The sequence below is a fragment of the Mytilus galloprovincialis genome, chromosome 4 (genome assembly GCF_965363235.1).
Source record: "Mytilus galloprovincialis chromosome 4, xbMytGall1.hap1.1, whole genome shotgun sequence".
Lineage (NCBI taxonomy): Eukaryota > Metazoa > Mollusca > Bivalvia > Mytilida > Mytilidae > Mytilus > Mytilus galloprovincialis.
Window position 1 is genome coordinate 85,134,002 of NC_134841.1, and position 15,181 is coordinate 85,149,182.

General features: G+C 29.6%; 1 protein-coding gene across 5 annotated transcripts in view; it reads right to left on the reverse strand.

The window, feature by feature from the left end:
* Positions 1–202: 202 nt before the first annotated feature.
* LOC143073217 (protein FAM53A-like) overlaps positions 203–15,181 on the reverse strand; it is a 49,621-nt gene continuing 34,642 nt past the window's right edge. For all 5 annotated transcript variants that reach the window (XM_076248580.1, XM_076248582.1, XM_076248581.1 and 2 more), the window contains 3 exons: positions 12,115–12,887; positions 6,769–6,822; positions 203–4,598 (listed from right to left, as the gene is read on the reverse strand). In XM_076248580.1, the coding sequence (XP_076104695.1) occupies positions 4,314–4,598; positions 6,769–6,822; positions 12,115–12,887 (1,112 nt within the window). In that variant the 3' untranslated portion in view covers positions 203–4,313. The remainder of the gene's footprint in view (positions 4,599–6,768; positions 6,823–12,114; positions 12,888–15,181) is intronic.

Genomic DNA, 15,181 nt, shown 5'->3' on the forward strand with positions numbered 1-15,181 from the left:
ATACTGAGATCACTTGGCCACAGAGGCCCCTGTTCTTTATGGACGTAGTTTGAATAATCATTATGTAATTGTCAATACACATGGAATACCACTGCAAACAACAATCCCTCAAGCTATATATGATACATGTACTTTGAAAATTATTAACAGATTAAAAATCTTTGAATATCCAGCGTTGAGTGATCTTAAGAAGAGAAGAAAACAAATTTAAATTATTTATTAAACTCTAACATTGTGTCAACACAAAAAGTAATAAATATGGTCACCATAGTAACACAAAAATCTGCTGTATATTTACATCAACAATATCAACATGAAATGGTAAACAACAGATGGATTTATGTCGGAAATGAAATGGATTTTAACAATGTTCTGGATTTATACAGGAAACAATGGGGGTTAATTCCCCTTGGAATATAAATGCATTGCAACTGCCATTTTGAAAATACAATTTGGACAAATAAAGAGTTTTTCAGATTTTCTTTTATTTGTTTCTCTTTGAATTCATTAACCTTGTCAGTGGTACAACTCTTGAATTCTTATGTAGTACATGTTATATAACAGATTGTAAAAATATAAAACTTTGTATGTAATTATACACAAAAATAAAACAATCTTTCTTCTCAATTCATACTTTCATAAAATATACCATATCAAATAAAAAATTCTGTCGATAGATATTGTACTTGAAATTTTATATTTCATTAAATTCAAGTCATTGTGGCTGATTTTACATGAGGTAACATGAGGAAAAGGTAGCATGTTCCAAATTTCTTTGTGCACACTATTTAACTAAGATATTTTGCAAATATATAGAAATTCTATGTATAAACTAAAACTTGAGGTCTTAATTATGCTTTACACTAATATTCTGTGCACAAAATAAATTAAAAATAAATCTATCTTATATTCATAATTTATAATTATTAACATTCTCACTTTATTATACAAGATTATTACATAATCTCTCTATTAAATAATTTAATCTTAAACAAATCTTTTTCATAACTAAAGAAAACTTTCACTGAAAGCACAAACACCATCACCTTGCATATTTCAAAACATAGGGTGTCTACAATCTGTACTTGAAAAGTTTATATTTATTGTACATTCTGTATAAGCTCCTTTCTAGGGAACACCACCATATAGTGGTCCTCTGTTTTGTGTGTTGGTTATCATATTATACAGATTTTTTTGTCGATGAAATAGATCAGACAACTTTAGAAATTCATATCAGAATGAGACCATATTTTCTTAATGCCGTTTTAAAATGCTCAGCAACTCTTCAAACTAGGCATTGGTGATCATGACAAAATTACTTTTAAACACTCATAGCACTAGACGATTATTAGCCTTCTTCAGTCAGTATTTGACTATTTGGGTGAGAGATTTACTATTAAATAGTGTATTTGTTTGGAACCCATGCCATTTAAACCAATTTGTTTGACTCCTTCAGTAATAAATGTATAAAATCATTCCAAGAAATGAGTTTTTAAATGTAATCTAGGCATACGGTAATATCATAATTTTCACCAATTTAACAAACTCATTAGGCAAACCATGTCTTTAGATATAGGTTGAACTTAATTCCAAAAAGCAATAGAAGGACAAGTCTATAAGACTACCAAAACACTATACAGGATCAAATATATTCCATTTACATTTGTGCATCTCTCTTTCAATTTGGAAATTTAAACATAATGTTAAATGTTTTATTTGTAATAAGACTAAATAAAAGCTCAATAGAGCTTATATCTGTATACTTATTTTCATCTGTAAATAAAACTCTTAAACTTGAAAATAAACATCTATAAACAAATTTGAAATAGTGTACACAGAGGGTCCTGTTACAAATATATAACAATTTACATGGTGTTTTTTTCAGTGCCTTCTATACCATTCACAGAATTAACTATGACAAGTGTAAGATTATTTATATCTTGAAAAGAAATTTGAAAGTAATTATCAAAATTGTAAAATGGACAAGAAAGAGTATTATCTTGACCACAGATTTGTCCATGCTTAATCATTCATACATAATCAGACTGATTTTAAAACTTCTTCAAACAAAACAGATTTTAAATTATAAATCAAAAACCACAAAGTGTTCATTTTTTAAATCTAAAAAAGGTAAACAAATAACTTTAAGTACTTACAGATTAAATTATAAGCTGTTGTACTCTTTTAATTAAAACATGATTTGTTCATATTATTGTCAACACTCAACATTGACCCTTTAGCAGTATTAATCCATTCATAATCTCAAAAAAACTTGTCAAATTTTCTGTCAGTAATCTGATCTAAATCTTAATAAAAATTGTCATCAAATCAAAATATTATAGACTGAACAAGAATGTATTGTGCTTAGTTTTAATTATAAAAAGGTCAAGTTGACTATTATTGATATGTCTTGCAAAATTAGTCATCAGAAAATTAAAGATAGAAGACACTAGCATTGTTTCTCAAAATGTGGAATGTGTTGTGAATTATAATTAGTCCATAATTGGAGAAAACATCCATATTTTCTCTTCGAAATTTATGTCAGGCTAAACATACTGTTTAATCATAATTCAATAATCTTTAGAAAAAAATCTTTGATTTATATCATATGATATATGTTATTTTAATATCTAATAAAAATACCCTGAATAAACAGCTAAATTTTAACTGATGATTTTAGCATGACTTAATGATAACAAATTTTCTTGCGAGAGGTCACTTTTAATTTAATAATTATTTTTTTCAATTAAATACACAGCATCTTAAAAAGGCTGATTTCAGTTGTTTATATACTCAAAATCAAGTGTGACCAATAAAACTGTAATTTATGTCAAATTATATAAAACATTTTTAGCTCCTAACTAATGTGACACTAGCTACCATACATTGGAGTATTTTTCTATCTACTTAAGTCAAATGACAAAAATGATGGATAAATGTTTGTAACAATATAATCACAGTGATGGTAAATAAAAACCTGTATAATAAATCTAAGGAAGTATACCTAGGATATGGGATCTTGTCATATAAAACCCCTGGTATGCTTTAACTGCCCTTTTTAATGAATAAATTTTAAGCTCAATAGATGTAACATGAATAATTTAGGTCCAGTTAGCAAGAATATACCATAAAGTATTATATATATATTTATAAAAAAAAAAAAGAAGTAATTTTATTTTAACTTGAGACAAATGCTAAGAATTGAAGAACGAAGAAAGTATTAGAGCCAAGAATTAGTGGAATAAGCAGAGTTTCATTCTTAATATTCTTGACAGAAATTCCTAAAAGGCATCTGAAAACACATTAAGGTACATGTACTGACAATAGAGTTATCTCCCTTGAACCAGGTTTACTCCCTTAGTCAACTGTACAAGACCCTTTTCATAAAACACCTCCATAGTAGTAATACATTCGATCAACTATTGGTGACATTCATATTTTATGAGTGTATACTGTAGTATGGCCTGTGACATTATATGCAATGATTTGAATGTAAGTAATATAAAAACTACAATACAGACTGTGATATCATCATCTATTTAACTTTTTTATTGCCTGAAGTTCTTAAAACAATTATGACTCATACTGACAAAGTTTCTTTGTTATAGTAACCTCCCTTGATCTTGCCGAAAATTATGACAACTAATTTTCTTAACTTTGATATTCATTATGCAGTTTTGAAACACTTAACTGATCACAACCTTTTTACTAGTACCTTTATTTCCCCTTCTAAAGGATAACAATATATCACAAGGCTAGGCTGAATTTAACAATCATTATAACGCAATCTTTACCGTTATTTGTTTGACAAATAATCATTCATTTCTACAGAAATTATCATGTAACTATAATATAATCACTCAAATTATATATTGTGACTCATAATGAATACAAAATACAAAATCTTATGAAGATAACACTAATTACTATGTAATTATTGGTCATTTTAACCTTTTCAGTGATTATATATGTACAGGTGTGAATGAGTTTGCAAATCATAACAACCCATAAGGTTTGTTTATTTTTTAATGCACTAGCTGACTAAGCAGTTCAAGACACTGAATGAAATCTATTGTTTCTGACAGAAAAACAAGATTTGAATTTTCAAATGAACAGTACATTTTAGTATTTTAGCATTTTTAAATACCAATATCAATAAAAAATTTCCAGTTCATAGTATTCTCTTACATCTTAAATTAATAATAAGAAATACTGAACGTTTTAAAACATTTTTTAAAGCTAAACAATATTAGGCTTAATCACAGCAGAATATCAACAAAAACAACCAACAAAAAAATCTTTCTTGAATTTTCTTAATGATTTTCAATTTGTTCTAAATCAAGGTCTTCCTGAAGCTTGAAAATTTCTTCATCTTCATCATCATCACCAACAAGTTTTACTGGACCTTTGAAAGGAGAATCTTCATAATTTTCACAGTCAATAAATTCTGTACTATCACTGCGACAATGTTCCATCTCAGTTATAGGACTTGTCCGTGATTCCATAGCAGCTTTCAACGGAAAATCATTGTCTAATGGAGAACTAGCAATTGGCATTAAACTCATCACAGACTCTAGTTCTTCATGAAATCTTGATTTCTGAAAAAGAGGTTTAAAATTTCATTAAAACTGCACAGAATTCATGCTACTGTGGAATTTGGATATTCTAAAAAAAAATCAATGAATCAATGAATATTTTGGTTTCTAAATACATAACTAGGAAATCTACAACTATTTTACTGCAAATAACAATGAATCAATAACACATATGTGTTGATATTATAAAATGACAACCTAAGCTTACTAAACATCAAACCTAATAGTATCAATCAATAGAAATTGGAAAATCCAGGGAAAAATTTACATTTCCATCTACCAGTTTATATGAAGATTATGAATAGATTTATCTAAGCTTACATGGAATTAACAGTGTAATTGTCAAAGAAATGTTAGAAAGTCCCGCTTAACATGTAAATTTTTACTTTGCTCAATGTTGAGGGTCACCAAGACTTTAGAACTGCAGTAAAAGGGTTGTTCAGTTCAACCTAACTATAAACAAGAACATACAGTTTTAAACCATAGTCTTTAATAAATAAGGTTGTTAGTTTTCTCGTTTAAATTGTTTTACATGGTCATTTCGGGGCATTTTATAGCTGACTATGAAGTATGGGCTTTGCTCATTGTTGCAGGCTGTACAGTGACCTATAGTTGTTAATTTCTATATCATTTTGGTCTCCGGTGGAGAGTTGTCTCATTGGCAATCATACCACATTGTCTTTTTTTATATTTATAATAAGTCATCATTCAGACGAAGGAAAAGTTCAAATAGAATGAAATTCAAAACAGTGTGGCTGTGGCCATTGATTGACACATTAAATTCATCCATTGACTGGGACAATTTAGGTGAACGTTTGTATGTGACGACCACTGCTCACTATGTACTTTTTAAAGACACTTAAACTATGGGGTCACCAAAGGTTCTCAACACCTTAATAAAGTAATTCGAAAAATTAATGAGAAATAACACGATGTTTTGATTTATATCAATTATATAAATCAAAACATAAAGGTTATTCCTGATTATTTTTTCTAATTATTTTATAATTAAAGGCGTTAAGAAACCTTTGGTAACCCCACAGTTTAAATGTCGATCGTAGGTACGTCGTGAACAGTGGTCGTTACAGACAAACGTTCACGTAAATTGTCCCAGTCAATGGATGAATTTAATGTGTCAATCAATGGCCACAGCCACACTGTTTTGAATTTCATTCTATTATCACATGGAGTCAATGACAATTGCTTGTATAATAAATAGTGAATTTCTAAAAATACACAAAAAAAGATATATATGCTAACAAGCCAAGCAAATGGGGAAAGTATTTATATTCACAGCAGTCATTTTAGTTTTTGGTCTGTTAAGCTTATTATTGATTCATCTATATATAAACTAAAAAGTCGTCTTAGTTGTATTTAAAACATATTTTGTAATTTACTGATATAATAACACTTTTTTATGCAGCTGACATATTATAATATTTATACAATCAACACTGAAAAAACTGTTGAGTCATCATAAATTACTTTCTGTACCCGTACGTGCGTTATTAATTTTCATTTTATCTATGATTTATACAAAGATTTCAATAGATAAAAAAAATCTAAAATATACTAATTTTCATAATAACATCACAAAAGTTTCCTACTATAAGTGGAAATAACAGTTGTGTAGGTGTGTTTGTTTAAGTTTTTATAAGGTATCAGAGTTTGTATAATTACAAGTTCGTGTTGACATATAACTTCAAATTTCGTAATTGAATAAGTGAATCCTTGAAATAACACTGAAACCAAATTAACTAAGTCACTATAAGTGCCCTTGGTATACCTTAGATTGATAGTAGCTTATAGTGTTATGTTTACACTTTGAAATATTTCTCAAAGATCAATTTAGTAGACAAGAACAATTACTGACAGCTTTCTTAAATTATTTCTCTCTGATTAGCAGTAACTTAATTTAAAATATCAAATTCAGTTAATGAGGAAAAAGGAGATATCAAATTATCCTTTGCTGTAGGATTTTCAATGCCAAAATCACTTAGTTTCTAAATGAAATCAATTCTAAAATTACTGACAATCCAAAACTATAATTTGCCGATTCATAAAGAAGTATGCAAATACATACACTAAAAACTAAATATCGACCAAGTCCACAGGTTAAGGACTATATGTATGATATCTATCTTATTTAAACAGACTGTTAGAATATACAAACCTCTTTGCCCAAAGTAGGTACTGGGGTTGATTTTGGAAACTTCTCATAAGCTGTCTGAAAAAAAAAAGATTCATCATTTTAAGAGATGTCATTTAAATTCTAAAACTTTTACGTAACAACAAATTTATTGACATAAACACATTTTTCTGGTTATTATTAATTCAAAATAACTTTGAATCTCAATCAAAAGAATTCACATCATGTGACATGTTAGGTTAATATTACAAATTCTGCATTCATTTTAACCAACTTTCAGCTATACAGGTGTTAAATATTTTTTTTGTAGGTCTTCATTTCAAATATTCAAATATGACTTTAAAAAAGAATTAATACACTTGTCACTGAATCTTAAAAAGCGTAATAAGGAACAATATATTAATACATAAATTATATGAAACTTGAATTAATGTTTTTTTTTTTTATTGAGGTGTACAATAATAAAACCCCTGGACTATAATCTAATCTTTAAAGATTTAGTACCTAACAATATTAGCACTTGTAAGAGTGCAGTTAAATAACCACGTCACTGATTTATCGGCAGACCGTTCCAAAGTATATCTTGACATATAAAGTTAACCTTCTGGACTCTTATTGTCAATATTATGTGTACAAACTAAGCCCTTTTAAGTTTAAATGGTGCCTTAAAATGATAAGATAATATTGATTCTTCAAATAAAATGACCAATGTTCATATGTTAAATACACCATTAAAAGTGGATAAACATGTCAAAGCGTTTTACTTGACCATATTTATCATCCTATTGGACATTGTGATATACTTGTTAAAATTGACTCTATCTTATCCACATTAACATGAGCTTCAAACATACATGATATCAGCATTTAGTCAGTCTGTCCTTAAATTTAAGTGTAGTTAAGAGTATTCATTGGGATATCTAGAGAATGGGTTGTGCAAGACCTCCCTCCCTCAGTCTTTCTCTCACTCATTTCCATTTTATTTAATCAACAAAGATTATTTCAGACACTAAGATTTTTCTTATTTGAAAATGATTCTAAAGCAGGAGCCTTTAGTCCAGCAGTTGTTGTTGTCCGTTGTCTACCATTGATTTTCGTATGTTTCAAATTAGATCAAACCAATGGGTATTTTTTCTACATGTTTCACAATTGGTTCTCCCAGTCATTTTATTGTTAATGGTTGTAGTTTGTTCTTATCCCTGTCATTTTGATCTCATTGTCAACATATCACAATGGTTTCAATTTGTACAGTCTGCGATCTGAATTCAAATATAACTGAGTCAAGTCTGAATTTTCAGATTCTGACTGCCACAATGAATTTATTCTTGACAATAATGACTCAAATTTCTGTCACCCAATGCTACAAGTAAAATCTATCTCATACCAGATTTTGTGCTTGTAACATCTTGATCAGAAGAAAGAAAATATGATCCTTTTCCATTCTAATTTTGTATAAAATACTTTCTGTAATTAAAAGTCACATAACTATAGGGATGGACAAAATTAGGAGAAACATTTCATCAATATTGTTTGCACTCCTAACAATGGCGATTTATCTGAAGTCTTACAAGTGCTGACAAGCTCCCTTTCAGAAGAATAAGATCTTGAGGTATTTTAATTGTGCATAATTTTTTACTTTATTTTATGGACATTTAGCAAAAAGATTTGGCGTAAAGTCAAACAATTTTCTACATAAGATCTTGTTCTAGATTTTATGTATGTGTTGGTAACATGAAATATTTATATGTTACCTATTAGATTGCTATTATTGCATGTTGACATTTTAAGCAACAACATAAAAACCCAATGAAAAGGATAGTAAAAATCCCCCAGATAGTACAAAACTTGTAAAAAGTAAATGATCCTTTTCAACTTTTAGAACAAAACATTATTAATTATTTACAAAAACATATTGGGTGTCACCTGTGTTTTAAAGATCTTTTAAACAGATATAAGGACGATAATACATAAAAACGTTCTTGTAAACCTTATACCCAATACAGGACAATTTTTTGCGAGATCAAATTATATTTTTCTCAATGTAAAGGTTTATATACACAAACGTGAAATCAAGCAGAAAAACAATCAATTTAGATATTCAATACTGGTGCTTTATATTTACAAAAGACACAGTTTTATAGCCAAAATCATCAATATTCATTACAGCAATACACATTGAAGTCAGGTGAAAGGTTCGACAAAAAACTTAATAAACTTATATCAAGTGATTTCAAGTTTGAAAATAGGACAAAGTTTATTGATCAAAAACTATTTATGGGTTCTTCATTCCTAAATCTATAACCAGTCAAATTATAATCAATTTAAATGTTTTGAATAGAAAATGTACGTTGAACTGTAAAATATTTTTCATTCCTTTAAAATAGCTCTACATATATATGATTATAATCAACTTTAAGATGACTTGTCATTATCATGTAATGAATTCAATGACCTGTTTTAAAACCATTCACCGATATTTTAATTTGATTTGAAATAATAAAAGCCATCCCTTTGTTTTATAATTATTTTGAACAAGGAAATATTCCTAATAATAATAAGTTTAATACATGTATTTAGTTTGGAATGCATTGGCTTTTGTTTTAATACACACCCAATGTTTTCATCTTTTTAAACTTAATTCTATTGTATAGTTCCTGCATCAATTGCGCATTTTAAATTGTTTTTCAGCAATGAAAAACTTCCTCAACATTTCAATTTCTAGTGAATACAATTTTTCTTTAATCTTTGAAAATTGGTATCCATAAAATCAAATGAATCAACAATAGATATAGTATTAATCTTACTTTTTTTAGTCATTTTTTAAAAATCTTGCTTACATCTTTCAATTTCAAGAGAAATATAAATAAACATGCCTATTGTTCATAATTGTTTCTTGTTTCTTTTTTTTTCTTTATAGATTAGACTGATGGTTTTACCAGTTTGAATTGCTTTTTAGTAGTCATTTTGGGGTCCTTTATAGCTTGCCGTTCAGTGTTAGCAAAGGCTGTACCTTTACCTATTATTGTTAAATTTCAAACAATTCTAGAATCAATATGAAGCACAAATAAGTTCAACTTTCATTGTTTTTATATATCAAACTTAACAAAATAGTTTGCTGAATCAAAATTATGCAAATTGTCAAATTATGACACCATAGATGTTGGATGCTACCCATGTTGTGTGTTGAGTTTATTAATTATAAAAGTCTTAAAACTAGACTTCAATCAAAAAGTGTGAAATTGATCAAATTAATAAAGTCTTTGTTTGGTAAAGTGTTAAAATGTCTCCCATATAATATCTATAATGACTCAATCTTATGAACCTACACAATAGTCTAGAGGTATTTCACAAAGGTCACAATAGAGGTCTTTACAAAGGTGCTACACACTTAAAAGGTGAATAGTTGACTAAATATAATTCACCTTGAGACTTACTAGAAAGAATACTACTTAAAGAGATATAAGGCAAACATGAACGAGACAGCAAACTAACTACACACAAAAAAACATCTATTGAATATAACATCATTGTCCCCTCATCTTTTAATCAACTCTGGGAGTCAGTTTGATTTTTGTGTGGTTATCGTTAGTATGACAGAGATAAGAGTGATGATGAATTCTCTGATCAGACTGAGACAAAGCTCAAAGATGTAATTCTTGTTTCTTTATCCATTGAAGTTACAATTATTAAAAGTACAATCAAATTATCTATGAGACAGGTAAACTATTCAAAGTACAGGCAAATTATCTAAAGGGCAGGTAAATTATTCAAAGTACAGGCAAATTATCTAAAGGGCAGGTAAATTATTCAAAGTACAGGCAAATTATCTAAAGGGCAGGTAAATTATTCAAAGTACAGGCAAATTATCTAAAGGGCAGGTAAATTATTCAAAGTACAGGCAAATTATCTAAAGGGCAGGTAAATTATTCAAAGTACAGGCAAATAATCTAAAGGGCAGGTAAATTATTCAAAGTACAGGCAAATTATCTAAAGGGTAGGTAAATTATTCAAAGTACAGGCAAATTATCTAAAGGGCAGGTAAATTATTCAAAGTACAGGCAAATTACCTAAAGGGCAGGTAAATTATTCATAGTACAGGCAAATTATCTAAAGGGCACTTCCACTAAAAATGCCAAGATCATATGTCTGTTATAATTACTATTCAACATTTAACTTGTCAAAACGGAAACTTTGCAAACCATAACCATACACTAAGGGGCTACAATACTACTAGACTGGAAAACATGGATTTTCCATCCGTGTTTTCCATCCAAGATAAAATAAAATATATAACAATTTGTGAAATTTTGTGGTAAAGCCAAGTGTAATTCTTGAAACCTAACATTACCAGATACATAAGTACGTCTTTAAATATTACATTTTCTTTGAATCATTCTCTATCAAAAGTCCTATTTTTTGTCAGTCTCTGTTTAAAACCTATTCAACCTTTAAAGATCAAGTAAACCAAGATTATGTTTGCAATATACAAGAGCTTAACAAAAATCCTGCTGTTAGTTAATTTATCTATAAAAGGTTCCTGAACTTTCAATTCAGCAAATAAATACTGAACAAAACAACAAACTGTAAAAATCAGTTTGAGGTTTAAAATGATTTGAAAAATGACACTGTCATACATAGAGGAAAACTATATCTGTAACCTATGAATTATGTATGAAGTACATGTTAAAACATAGCAATTCTTGAGATTCCTACTCCTATTTAACTGATAAATGACTTTTGCACCTAAAAAAAGAGTTTTCAGACTATTGTCATTAAAATATTGGCAAGTGCAGCATTGATAGCACATAAAGTACATATTTAGTTGCAGTATTCTGACAGATTTAACTGAAATTTTTAAATATTGAATTCCTCAGCAATATCTATTAGAAACAGCATATTTACAGTCTTATGGCCCAGGCTTGTAAGATTGAATTCAGACTTGAACAATTATTCTCTAAAAGTCAACAGAAACCAGCAAAAAGTTGAGGTTTTGGGCTTGTGGACTCAAAAGTTAACTGTCAAGGCTGTATTTAACTTCGATATTTAGTCTTGTATTATTTAATTTTAGTTTCTTGTGTACAATTTGGAAATTAGTATGGCGTTCATTATCACTGAACTAGTATATATTTGTTTAGGGGCCAGCTGAAGGACGCCTCCGGGTGCGGGAATTTCTCGCTACATTGAAGACCTGTTGGTGACCTTCTGCTGCTGTTTTTTTCTATGGTCGGGTTGTTGTCTCTTAGGCACATTCCCCATTTCCATTCTCAATTTTATGTATAGAGTATTGACGTTTTTCTGTCTCATTGACAATTACCCAATCCATATTCAATTCTTAAAATAGATTACAAATAAGTAAATCTACACAATTACCTCCGTCATTTTGTTAAAGTTTAATTTTGGTCGATGTTCATAATCTCTGCGACGTTTAATACCACATTTTCTGTCGTAGAGAACTGAAGGTTGTGATCGACACCGAGGTATTTTATTACGATGATGGTGATGGTGATGATGATGTACTAACTGTACAGATGAAGTTGATCCTGAGGCGTTACTACACGAAATCTCATCCTCAAAAGAAAGACTACGGTTTTTAAAAGCATTAAATTTGTTAAAAGTTGTTTGTTCAAGCCATGATGCACCAATGGGACTATACATGTTGTCGTAACAACCGGGATATGTAGATGCTGAAAGTGGACGAGGTACGGGAGATTCCGGTGGTGTAAAAATATCACAGTGTAAATGATCACTAAATGCTGGACTAAAATGATGTTCTTTATCAATGACAGGAATCGGCTTCCAAACTTCCGTTTCTTTTGGCTGCCATTTTGATGTCACATCTGTACAATGTCTTTTGGTAGGTGGGTCTACGGAATTCCCGTTATCACAGGCTGTTGAGATCTGAGACAATTCATCCTCACAAATATCCTTACTTGTTTGTTTACGTGGAGACAGTTTACTCCTCTGTAAGTCTTGGCTTGATCTTCTAGTTTCTTTTCTAGATAAAATGTCATCATGATATGAGCGTCGGCCATCTGTCCTATGATGACCCTCGTCAGATTTTTTACGAATGGAATGAGGTTCTGTTTTTGTAAGACCAGAAATTCTGTCCCCAGAATTTAATTTAACTGTCCATACTTTTTTCCCTGTAAAAGGAAATCAATCATTTATACATAAATATGTTTAATATAATATTAAAGTTTAATTTTGTTATTCTTTAATGCTAGTTGTCAAAATATAAAGAAACCCCAAGGGTAACTGGGGTATAGAAATATGGTCACTTGGTCTTCTCCCGGCAGTAAAATGCTTGCCGAAGTGGGGCGTACGTTTGGCTGTGCGAGATGTATCAAGTTCGCAGTCACGTCCGGTCAGATCGGGGACGTTAAATCCGATGCCTCGTGTAAAGAGAGTGCCACGCTCTTTGCACGTTAAGAACCCTTGCAACAACTCTTTGATGGGTCTGTAGGTGGCCTGTTGCAAGGCTAAATTTCTGTCCTATCCAATATACCCTCATTTTCCAGTGGCAGTCCAAATTTCCCCGACCATCATCCCAGATGGCCTGTTTTATTTCAAGACCTACCTATAGTATTTATTGTGTACTTGTTCTCGTCCTGAATATGCATGACATATTTGCCACTGAACATTAAGCAACCAACAATCAATCAATCAATCAAAATATAAAGATGTAAATGACTGCTAGATTTTTTTTCTACATAATGGTTTGTAATACAGCAACATTGAAAACTCTCATATCTATAATAACCACATCAAGTCAATTAAAAAAATTCAATGTCAGCAATAAATTTTCATGGTTATTTACATTCAATAGATATGATTTTAACAGAACACATTAATCTAGGTTATTTTAATTTGAATAAAAAATGGATTTCAGGTTTAATTTGTAGTGTTATGTGTGAACATGAAATTAACAGGAAATTGTCTTTATTGCCAACGTTAATTAATTCAAACACAATATAGGTCAAGCCTGTTTAAAAACATTCAAATAGGATTAACACAGGATTTTGTGAATGTAATAACCAAACTAGGTTCTAAATAATTGATATTAAATAAAGGCAACAGTAGTATACAGCTGTTCAAAACTCATAAATCGATAGAAAAAAAATATGCACTATCTACGTATTTAATATGATGGAATGCCTTTAAATTCATTGAATTACAGAGAAAACTTAAGATAACCCTAAAAACTCTAGTAAACTTATATCTTAAAGTCTTTTGGTCTTATATAGATAAAAATGCACTTTGTTAACTGGAATTGACTAAATACCTTTTTAATTTTTTATCTCTATGCATTCAAATTAAATTTTTATCACTGTGCTATGACAAATGACTAAACACAATTTTGAAATAGACGTAAATGAATTGACAACTTCAGTGTGATCTAAAGGAGATATTAATTCTATTTTATAGTCAACGTCTAATAATACCCCTTCAAGACATTACTATAGAAGATCAAATTTGTTGTTACGTCAATTTTCGCTCTGATGAACTAGATAAAGAAACATAAAAGGGCTCATTGGCGATAAATCCCTGCAAGGAATAATTTGATAATATATATTTTTAAATGAGCGACCTTACCTAGGGTTTTTATAATTTGGGGAGGACACTTTTTTGAATAGTGATTATAACAACGATGACATAACTTTTCTGAGTTTAAAAGACATAAGTGCACTAAACCTTATAAAATAATTCAAATAAGTATGGTACTTAATTTCTTGTCCACAATAAAATTCGTGGCAAGCAAATAAAGCTCTTTGGTCGGGTTGTGGTCTCTTTGACATATTTCCCCATTTTTTATGGTTTTATACTCTGTATGAAATTCAATTCTATTTTATGGGAGTCTGACATCAAATATTAAAAGGGTTATTCAGTCTTGCTATCCCTTTTCAGTAAAATAGTAACTCAAACTACAAATCTAAAGGGGCACTTAGTAGAGTGAATTTTTTTCGATCGAAAGGTGTTAAAATAGATATCTGACTATTTTAAAAATTTCAATTCAAGATAATAAATACCTTCCAAAAATAATCATTTAAAATCCCGACCCACATATACGAAAATTATCATTTGAAATGAATTTGAGTATTATTTCTTTTCTAATAATATTGAAAATGACAGTGAAAATGTGTTTTGAATTACCTCAAATCACCTAATAATGGCAAATTCTCACAACAATCAATAAAAATCTTGGCCTACTTAATGAAGTGGGTCCTTTTTTAAAAATATGAAAAATGCATTTACACCAAGACGGCTCTTTTTCTGATGTTTCTTGAAAAATAGCCAGATATGATTTGTTTGTATGCTAGCTACTACATTTGTACCATGATTTGATTTCTGAATACTTTTCCACAGCCACTATACTCAACAGAAGAGATTATACTGTTGGCCCAAAGGAAATATTTACAAACTGAGGTTTTCTATAATT